Source organism: Populus nigra, chromosome 19 (genome assembly GCF_951802175.1).
Source record: "Populus nigra chromosome 19, ddPopNigr1.1, whole genome shotgun sequence".
Classification (NCBI taxonomy): domain Eukaryota; kingdom Viridiplantae; phylum Streptophyta; class Magnoliopsida; order Malpighiales; family Salicaceae; genus Populus; species Populus nigra.
Window position 1 is genome coordinate 3,179,590 of NC_084870.1, and position 10,964 is coordinate 3,190,553.

General features: G+C 36.5%; 1 protein-coding gene across 2 annotated transcripts; it reads left to right on the plus strand.

Annotated features, from left to right (window-relative positions):
* The first annotated feature begins 891 nt into the window (after window positions 1-891).
* On the plus strand, window positions 892-9,991 carry LOC133679465 (uncharacterized). Of its 2 annotated transcripts, none has more exons than XM_062102067.1 (19): window positions 892-1,247; window positions 1,976-2,079; window positions 2,234-2,320; window positions 2,418-2,493; window positions 2,593-2,667; window positions 2,770-2,823; window positions 3,714-3,773; window positions 3,870-3,986; window positions 4,179-4,273; window positions 4,381-4,589; window positions 4,934-5,031; window positions 5,222-5,325; window positions 5,477-5,642; window positions 5,886-6,008; window positions 6,706-6,788; window positions 7,202-7,343; window positions 8,169-8,198; window positions 8,369-8,439; window positions 8,887-9,991. In XM_062102067.1, the coding sequence occupies exons 1-19, from the start codon at window positions 1,209-1,211 to the stop codon at window positions 9,698-9,700; spliced, it is 2,547 nt and encodes an 848-aa protein (XP_061958051.1). In that variant the 5' UTR covers window positions 892-1,208; the 3' UTR covers window positions 9,701-9,991. The 2 variants fall into 2 exon arrangements, with proteins under 2 accessions (XP_061958051.1, XP_061958052.1); XM_062102068.1 differs by having other exon boundaries at window positions 8,890-9,991.
* The last annotated feature ends 973 nt before the right edge of the window (window positions 9,992-10,964 follow it).

The following is a 10,964-nucleotide window of genomic DNA, read 5'->3' on the forward strand; positions in this document are numbered from 1 at the left end:
AATAACCTGATGAAAATCAAGTAACTTGAACTTAGCCGAGTCTAGAAACTATGTGCCAACACATAAATTCTAACAACCTTTAAAGCTCACTCAAAGGCAGCACGTGACGTATATGCCAGGTTGTGCAAACATTCTTGCGCAGATCTCTATAAAGTCACTAATCATTCACCTTGTCTAAATTAGTCCCAATAGTCTTCTTTCATTTCAATTATCCCTAAAACAGTAAAAAATCCCCACTTAAGTGGCCCGTCCGAACACTTCACAGACTTCTAAAGGAAATCTTTAAGTTTCCTAAGAAAAACTTGTCATTTCCATAAAACTCGATTAGAAGTTGCTAAAACTTTGTTTTGGTATACAATTGAGATAAAAAATTGTCCGAGGACTTAATCTAGATTAGCTACGTATAGAAGGGACCTTTTTGAAGTTTACCCAAAATTGAATCATCAATCATCATATATGCCCATCTGATATCATACACATCAAAACCCATACATGCAAAATCCATCCCATTTCATCAATTATTTGTGAATTGTACACAGCTTCTCCATAATAATTTATAGAATGATTCATGAATTATTTTTAAAATTCTTTTCTTCTCAAAAAGCTTTAAATTAATATTTTAATAGTTTTAATATGTTTATATTAAAAATATATTTTTTAAAATTATTAATTTATTTTTAATTAAAATATTTTTACAAAAACATCTTGTATTACTGATCCCACGTAAACGTGGGATCCGTAAATAATTTTTATGATTATACCCATGTTTATATGATGATTTATCTGATCTATCCGATGCCCCCACATGCATGGAATGCAATGCACATGCATAGCATAATAACATCATGAAGTTTGGTTTAGTGAAATCCGGAGTACCTCTTTTGTACTTTTCTGCCTCCCCCGTCGAATCCCTCCTCCCACCCCCCCTCTCTCAAAAGAAAAAAAGAAAAAAAGAAAATAGTAATAATAAATAAATAAACTCGCTCGCTCGCAGCTACTCTCGCGATTCTTGGGCTTTCTCTCTCGATCTCCACGATCTGGCCATATTTTGATCGAAAATTAGGGTTTTCCTCCTCTCAATCTCCCTCCATCTCTTATCGAATCTTGTGTTTCAAAACCTAGATTTTGCTGCTCTCTTTAGGGTTAACAGATCTACAACGTCTCTTTAGCCTTTTACGTCTGTTAATTTTGTTTCCACTCTATTAAGCATGTTCTGGAAGCTCACCACTCTCTCTACCTCTTCTCCTGTAAGTTCTTTCTTATCATCCCTAATTTTATCTAGGGTTTGTAACAATTGGTGGATTTAGAGCTTTGCAATCGCTGTTAATTGGATCTATAAACCCTAGGAATATGTGAATTCTCAATTGAAATGGATTATTTTATTGTTTTAATTGGGACTCGGTTTGGACTGATTGAGTTGAGATGGATGTTGTTTTTCATAGTGTAGATTTGTGTGATTCTCTGCCATTTATTAATTAATCAGTGACTCCGTGCATAAAAAATTGTAGGGAAATGTAAGTGTTTTAATATGTATACAGTTTAGAATGTTTTGGGTTTGCATTTGAACCTTATTTGTTTGTCACATTTATTAGAAGAATTAATTAATAAATAAATGGGTTTTTTTAATGGTATTGACACTTAATTTAATTGACATACAGTGGGTGCGTGGCGGCTTCTTTGGAAATTAAAGAAATGATATTGAATTTTTTTTTTAAGTTTTACTATATCACTACTATATTTGGCTTTGAATTTTGAATGGGAGGGCAGCCTTGGTAAAAATTCTTACCAGGCTTTTTACTCCCCGAACCATGTTAATTCCATGATTTACTAGATTTCAATAGAAGTTTTGCTAATGATATTAGTTTCTGTGTGCTCGGTAATATTTTTCTAATAAGCAAACATTTTTAAATGCTGCAATAATATTTGCCAATTTTTTTTCTAGTTGACTGATGTCAACCTGCTATTGCTTTTGTAGGTGGAGTCTGTATTAGACAAAGAAAATTTCACGTTGGAAGAGCTTCTGGATGAAGAAGAAATAATCCAAGAATGCAAAGCCTTAAACACCCGACTCATTAATTTGTAATTTTTTCTCTGTTTTTACAATCCATGCTGAAATGCTCTGATTTCTGCACAAGGCCATTCTCTGTCATGCATGGTTTACGGTCTTTGAACTGTTTGGGAACATAAAATAAAGTTGATCCTGGTAGATGCTCACCATAATTATTGTATGCAGTCTGCGAGATAGAGCCCAAGTGGAGCAGTTGCTCAGATACATTATCGAGGAACCTTCAGAGGATGCTGAAAGCAAACGAACCTTCAAGTATGTCACTCTTACTAGAGAAATGTTTTCTCGTACTGAGATGTTTCTTAGGTGAACTTCTGTTTCTTGTCTCTGACAAATTGCTTTTGTTTTCCAGGTTCCCCTTCATTGCTTGTGAGATATTTACATGCGAAATTGATGTTATTCTTAAAACTTTAGTGGAAGAAGAGGAGGTAGGTTTCATTTTTATCATCACACTTTGTTTTAATCAGGAGGTTGGTTTAGCAAATGCTCTTTTACTGATGGTTATCTTTACTTTCATGCTATTTCAGTTGATGAACTTACTCTTCTCGTTCTTGGAACCAAATCGGTCTCATAGTGCCTTGCTTGCTGGGTATTTCAGCAAAGTATGCTTTTAGAATCCGTATCCAATTTTCATGAGAAGTTGTATCTTTAATATTTTGTTTGTCTAGGATCACTTGATTGATGCCTTTTGCTTTGTATTCTAGGTTGTTGTTTGCCTTATGTTACGCAAGACAGTTTCACTTATGAACTATGTCCAAGTGAGTATATTCTAACTATATCTATGCTATGGTTTGCCACAAGTTTTACTCTACTTAATTGTAAAGAATGTTTTGTTTCAATCAAGGAAAGTTGTGTTTTTCAACTCCCACCATATGAATATTTATTATGGGTCATGACCTGGTATGTACATGTATATTGCTGTGGTTAGATTTTCATAGCATTTGATGGTGTGGAATTTACTTAAGAAATATAAGATATGGGAATACACAATGTTATGTTAACTGGAGAAAGGATGCAGGTGCATTTATTGTTTTATGAGGAGATAGTTGCTTCCATGCATAAATAACACCCTAGACTTCTCATATTAGTGTTGCTATCTGTTGCTTGGACTTGGCATTTCATCCCAAAGTACCCATGCTGACACAACTTGACAAGGGTGCATCTGTGAAATCCATTTTTGACTCTTCTACTGACACTTGGATGTGGCTTCATTTTCCATACCAAACCAAGCAAGTGGAAAGATACTAACAATTGCAGTTTCAAGGAGTTAAAATTGAAGACAACCAAAAGAAGCTAGGAGAGCTTTTAAGGGAATCTCAGGAATTCATAATAGTGACATGAAAAATTGTAAATCTGCTTGTATCCAAAGTTTGCACACTGTATCCAAAGTTTGCACACTGCATGAATATCCTCCCTCCTAATTACTTTTCCACTATTCAACATGTAAAAACTCCTATTTTCTGCAATTTGCTTTATATATCATCTCAGGAAGTTGATGAACAATTAAGCAAAGCATATGATTTGCTCAGAGACCAATCTGTGAAACATTGCATTCCTTTCGTATTTCAGTTTTGCACTTTTTTCTTGGAGGATGTGACTATTACTATTAGTCTGTGAAAGAAAACATTCATTAGTTGATTTCTTACAGGCCCATCAAGATGTTTTCCGCCAACTTGTTGATTTAATTGGAATAACATCCATCATGGAGGTAATTGAGATTCTTACTGCCGTCCTGGTTTTTATTTTAATAAGCTCTTGCTTGTAATACAATTGGTTGATTTTGGATTTTGATTGCTTCATGTAGGTTTTGGTCCGCCTGGTAGGAGCTGATGACCACGTTTATCCTAATTTTACTGATGTGATGCAATGGTTGGCTGATAGCAATTTGCTAGAAATGATCGTGGACAAATTGAGTCCTTCTGTAAGTTCTGCATTTTTGTCAAGATAACATCTCCTTTTAAAATATGTTTTAGAAAAAGTCTGTTGATATAAGGTTAATAAGTTTTGGCTTGGAAAGATAACAGAAAATGAAATAAGAATCTGAAATGATTAGCTAGAGGTTCTTTACAATGGATGTATAATTGAATCATCTGATTTTTTTTATGTGGATCAGAATCCTCCTGAAGTTAATGCTAACGCAGCAGAAACATTATGTGCAATAACTCGAAATGCTCCATCAGCCTTGGCTTCTAAACTCTCTAGTCCAAGGTTTGTGAGATTTTTTTTTCTTTAAATTTTTAGTACTATTTAAGTGATCTCCCCTCCCTGTTTATGTTTTAATTTATTTGGGGCTTTGATGTTTTATGCATATGCAGTTTTGTGGGAAGGATATTTGGTCATGCATTGGAAGATTCACATTCAAAATCTGGTCTTGTCAATTCACTTTCTGTTTGTATCTCTATACTGGATCCAAAAAGATCGGCAATGGCTTCTCCCTTGATGCATTCTTTCCGAAGCCAACATATGTACGAGTCTCCAATCCCTGTAAATCCAGAGACTATTAGTGCAATGTTACCTAAACTTGGTGAGTGGATTTCTATGGCTGTGAGAACATCCCCTCCCCAACCGAAAAAAAGGCAGAAATCCAGGGACAATCTTCCTGAGATTGTTTTGGAAGGAGGGGGGGGTGCGCATAAATTTTTCAGCCCCCCCGTCCCCGTCCCCCCTCCCATTGCATTTTTAGTAATTACATGTTTTGGATGCTAGTTGAATTAACATTAACATAACTATATTGAATTAAATCTGTAATTTTAAGTATTATTCTAAATTAAAAAAGAGTATCTGACAGAAGTTGCTGTTATATAGATTTTTTCCATCTTTTCCCTGTCAATGCCGGTGTTTTTTAAGACAGCACACTCCATTTTGCAGGTGATTTGCTTATGCTATTGAATGTCTTGTCCGATGAGAAGATTTTGCCAACAACTTATGGAGAACTGAAGCCTCCTCTTGGGAAACATCGTCTAAAGGTTGGTTTCATGCTTCTTCTGTAATCTTCATATGGGTCACAACACAACCAAAAATTTCAATAAACATGGTTTTGGAAACTGATGGACATTGATAAACTGTATGGTGTTGGCGGAATTGATAAACCTTGAGTTTGAATTACACTGAGGTATAAATTTGTTTGAAACTTAACTGCTCTCAAATTTGCTTTAGATTGTGGAATTCATTGCGGTGCTACTAAGAACTGGAAATGAAGCCACTGAAACGGAGTTGGTCAGCTCGAGAACCATTAAAAGAATCCTTGATCTGTTCTTTGAGTAAGTTTCTACATTTTTGAAAGGGTGAATCGATGAATCAATAGATGAATGAAGTTGGTATCTAGAAATAACCATTCTCTTTTTGAAGTAGCTGATCCAGTCATTGCGTGTTACCTAATCATGCATGATTCTGATGTTTTAACTGATGTAGGTACCCGTACAATAACGCCTTGCATCATCATGTAGAGAGTATCATAATGTCATGTTTGGAGACCAAGAGTGATGCTATGGTTGATCATCTTCTTCAAGAGTGTGATTTGATAGGAAAGTTTCTCCAAACAGATAAAAACCCTGTAATATCTGGTGATATTATTAAGGTATGTGGGGTTCCATATGATTTTGGAATTTATCTCGTATGATAGTGCATGATCTAAGCAATAATAATGATAAGGTCCTCTTTGCATGTAATCTGCCGAGCCAAAAGGGAAAGAGAAAAAGACAAAATCCCATGCTTATCCCTCCACTTGGCAATTCAGTGGAATGGAAAATTAGTTGATGTATGGTCATTTATATCCTGCATTGGCGTGTTTTACCTGTTCATAAATATGTTTCTTATGCAGCCAACCCTTCCTGCTGCTGGAAAACAAGCACCACGGGTAGGAAACCTTGGACACATTACACGAATTTCAAATAAGCTTGTTCAGTTGGGAAACAGCAGTAGCCGTATTCAGTCTTATCTACAGGTGGGTGGTAAGCTGGATGTACATTGCAGAAAATTGTATTTCTAGTACAAGGTTCCTTAAAGAAACCCCCAGAGTTTTTCTGGTATGTAGAACTCGTGATAAAAGCTTTGGACTGATTCTGAATGCTTCAGAACTCATCTGTCCTCTGAATTAGCGCTGAAAGAAATAACATATGGAGTGACTTTTATAATCTCTGATATAAATCACATTAAGCTTGTTTTGTCTAGAAGTGTCCATAAGTGGGTGATAAGCTGTGTTTTGTCTAGAAGTGTCCATAAGTGGGTGATAAGCTGTGTTTTGTCTAGAAGTGTCCATAAGTGGGTGATAAGCTGTGCTTTGTAACTGTTGCTTGTTTTGGTGATGACCCTGTCTATCCACTGTGCTGTTCCTTCCTCGAGCAATTCCAAAGAGTTTATGGTCTCTCTGCTGGGAACTGAACTCTTAAATTTATTATTCTTATTTAATCACCTTTCTAATTGTAAGTGTATTTTCAATTATTCTTTTTCATGCTGCTACTGAAGTAGACAATGTTTCCAACTTTAATAGTATCATTATTTGCTCTTTCCAACTTGTTCTTGTGGCATTTTGTGCATCTTTGCATCCAACATCAGCATAGTTGTGTGATTGAAACGATGACCCTTGAATGTAATTTTGGTTTAATGCCCTTGCTGACACGCTGCAGTTTTATTTGTCACAGGAAAATAGTGAATGGAATGAGTGGCAAGCCAGTGTTTTGCAAGAGCGCAATGCAGTTGAAAATGTCTACCGATGGGCTTGCGGGTATATTTTTCCCGCATATCTTTTATGCTTATGAACTCTCTAAAAGTGTTTGTAGTTGTGGTGATGCTCATCACTTGAGTGAGTACTCAAATATGTGATAGGCTAATGAGCTGATTTAAATAATAGTGATATGGTGATGAGCTGATTTAAATTTAATGGCGATCTGTGTGTCGCGCTTATAATTTCTTTTTTGTGCCCCTCTGAAAATCTAGCTATATGTTATTAGGTTATTTGTTTTTAGTATGAATTGTATGTTAAAATTTGCTATCAATTTTTTGAGTTTCGTCCGCATTATTTTCTCCATTTGCCTCTCTGCTGTAAATTACTGCCGATGGAGCTCTTCACCACAGAGAAAATAGCTCGGTAATTTCACTTCATCCTCCTCTTGTTTTGTTTTTCCTTGTTTCGTGCAGCCGGCCAACAGCATTGCAAGATAGGACACGTGACAGTGACGAGGATGACCTTCATGATCGAGATTATGATGTAGCAGCTCTAGCCAACAACTTAAGCCAGGCTTTTAGATACAAAATATATGGGAATGAGGATAATGAAGAGGTACATCAGTGGCTTCTCTTTCTGATGGCTTTCATCCCCTTTTTTCTCCTTTTTTTTTAACCTATCATTTATATTACCGGACTTATGGTCCCAACTTGTATCACTCACAAAAACAGGAAGGAGTAGGATCTCAATAAGCTCTTCCAGGATCTAGAATTCAAATGAGTTCTTTGTGAATGATTCATGCAAAACTAAATCCTTCTAAGTTTATTACATTTACAATCTGGCCCAATTGATAGCAGCAGTTTTCTCCATCATGTGACTCACTAGCCTGTTTCTCTGCAGATGTGGCCTATCCCTCCATGTATCCTGCCATCTCTATCCCCCATCTTTGCACGATTTCCACCATTATTTCTTCATCTTTCTCTCACTCGAATCATCATTCTCTTCCTCTCTAATGTCCCTTCTCTCTCACTAAACCCATTAGTCTCTCTTCTTCCTATCCAAAATAACACTACTGTCCCTCCTTTCCATCCTCTCTTTAAAACGAGAAATCCCTACTCCAATTAAGCAACAAAAACTTTCATAAGAATCAAGCCTGTTCAAATAAAGAGGCAGAGGAACATGGAAGGGAAGATATTGGGAGATGACTTGTACCTTTGTGTTTTAGTTTATCTTTATTATCCAACTAAACCCTTTTTCAACAAGAGCAATATATTCAATGTAGTGTCTATCACTTCAGGCAGTTTGTTTTATTAAAAGAAAGATATTTGAGCCAATGGTTCTGGGTGGTTCATTTGAATTTTGCGATATTTCAGATGGATACTTTATGTATCAATCTATAAGAAATGGTGGTTAATTTTTTTTTTATCATTCTGGTTGCAGGACAATGGGGGCCTTGATCGTGATGATGAGGTAACAGTTTAGCTTTTTAATGTGTGTATGTGTAATGCATGTATTTTGTTTCCCTTTGTTTCCATTTTTTTCCTGAGTGGGTGGGAGGGGGGTTGGTGTGTTGGCAGTGACCTTTTCTCTATATTGCCTTTTGATATCTCAAACATGTGTTTTTTGATCTTCAATATCAGGATGTCTACTTTGATGATGAGTCTGCCGAAGTTGTTATTTCATCCCTAAGGCTTGGTGATGACCAAGGGAGGTAAGGGTTTTAGCCATCCCACCATTTTTTATTGAAACATTGGATCTTCTATAAGTTGTAGGTGAACCGGTCTATCTGTTTCTTTCATCCTATTTTCTAGAAACAGTATGCAAAGGTTGTTTTTAAACTTTAAATGTGCAGTCTCAACGCTTTTGGCTTGAACCTTTAACAATGTCTAGTGTGTACATGCCTGCCTTTCTTTCACCCTGTTTATTGGAAACCCGATAGGAAATTTTGTTTTAAAATACCATGCCAGGTCTTGATGCTTTTGACTTTAACCTTTACATCTTTTTGGTTACTAGTGCATTTGAGAAATTTTCTTGGACAAAGCTATATATAATATCAATATCTTGGATGTCAAATCATGAGCATGCATATTAAAGCTATATATTTTTTGGGATGTGATTTGGAATCACACTGATTTTTTTAATTTTGTTTTAAATACAGCAGTCTGTTCACAAATTCAAACTGGTTTGCATTCCAAGACGACAGAATTGGTGATGCACCTTTGAGCACATCGCCTGGAGAGATGATGGATCAGATTAACTTAAATGGAAACACGAATGCAAATGGTGGTAACAGCTGTAGTCATGACGAGGTGGTGGTGGGAGAGGAAGATGAGTTGACTGAAAGCAAGGATTCTGTCAATGGCACATCCACTTCCAACACAAACCTCCTTGATCAATTTCCTGGGATTGGTCCGGTTTCACTAAGTAGTGATGCCAATGCTCCTGATACCAGTTTCTTCAAATTTGAGACACCAGACAATGAAGACTTGTTTGGAGATAGGCCTTTACCTGAATGGGTAGGATGGGGAGAGCCATCCGATTTGCAAGCAGCAGGGGGATCAACTGTGAATCCATTTGAAGATCATGACAGCTCTGATGTCAATCTTTCCAGCCAAGCTGAAGCAGCAACGCCTGATGCCAGTTCCCCATCAGGTGGAGAGTCTATACTTCCAAATGGGTCATCACCCACCAAGGGTTCTAGTGATGGACCAGTTAGCAGTGATTCAAGTAAAAAATCTCCCACCTCACCTTCCTTGTTTGAAGAGGATGTTGAATTTGTTGGTGTTGAATTGGAAGGGACCGAGAAGGCAATGGACCAAGCTCTCAAGGAGGGGATAGTTGGTGAAGCAGGGCCTCTGAAGAGGAATATTGCACCAAAGGTGCCAGAGAAGGAGAAGTCTGATGATGCCGAGGCAGAGAACAAGGAGTTCAACGATGCGAACTATTGGAGGGTTGATGTTGTGGAAGGATGAATGATTGATTGATCTTGTTTAGGTTTTCTGGACATGAAAACTTGGTTCCTAAAGACACACAGACCCCATTTTTGGTTGGAAAGGGATTATGCAGCAGATATATGTACAGTATTTTTGTTTCCAAATGGGGATTGGATGGTAGGTCGTGCTATGGCTTTACTGTTTGTTTAGTTGTCATTGTTACCCTAATTGTTTATTATTCAAGGTCTTCTGTTTCTTCCTGTGACTGACTCTTAGGGTTCCCCTCGTCCCTCATCAATATTTATAAATTCAACTCTGGCTAGTCTCTCATTCTTGGTTTCATTCAGGTCAGGTTGGTCTTGGCAATCGTAGAATTTGGGTAATTTATGTGTCAGGGATTTAATTTCCCGAGAGTTCCTTCTAGCTTCTCCGAGGGTCTGCTGCCTAGATCATTTAGGGGAGGGAATGGTTGGTTATTTGTAGCTTAGAACATTTTGTTATGGAGAATAAATTGACAATTTAAGTTTCAGATTTCAAGATGCTATGCACGAAACAGACCATGATGATCCGTATACGCTTTAAATCCATCCATGGGATGCAAAGAGGATCTTGTAGGTTTCCCTGCCTCCCCCCTCCCCCCCATCTGTAATCATGTGAGGGATCTGCGAGGAGAGTGAAGAGCGAGTGGAAAATCGAAAACGATAATTTTTTTTTTCTTTTTTTCGCTTGTGATTCGATGCAGCGTTTTGTATGGGGATGGATTATCATGCGAACAACAAAGATTAGATCATACTAGCCATTTAGCGTGCGTTTGACCGCGGGCTGAATAGTTTTTTTCAGTAAAAAAGTAAAGAATATGTATACTTTTTTCAAGGTGTATTTTTTTTTATATAGCAAAACTAATAGAAAATACTTTTTTCAATGTTGTAGTATTTATAAATACTAGAGTTGCAGAGTTATAAATTAAGTAAAACACATTTGAATAAAATACCAATTTAAACCTAGCTATCTAGTTGTTACAAATAGCAGCTCACAAGGACTCTGTTGATTCTGTCTTAGCAGAGTCGTGCATAACTCTATCATTGTGTGATTAGGAGATGATTTAGATCCAAATTTGGTGAAAGATATTTTACTTTCTAATATGTAAAATTTGTTGTTTTTATTTTTTTCAAGAATTTTTGAGATTAATCCATTTCTCTATCATTTGTTTTATGTAGAGAGAACAAATTTTTAATTTAGAAACCAACTCTTACCTGATTTTTATATAAATTGAAAATTGATCGAATTACAGGTGAATTCAAGT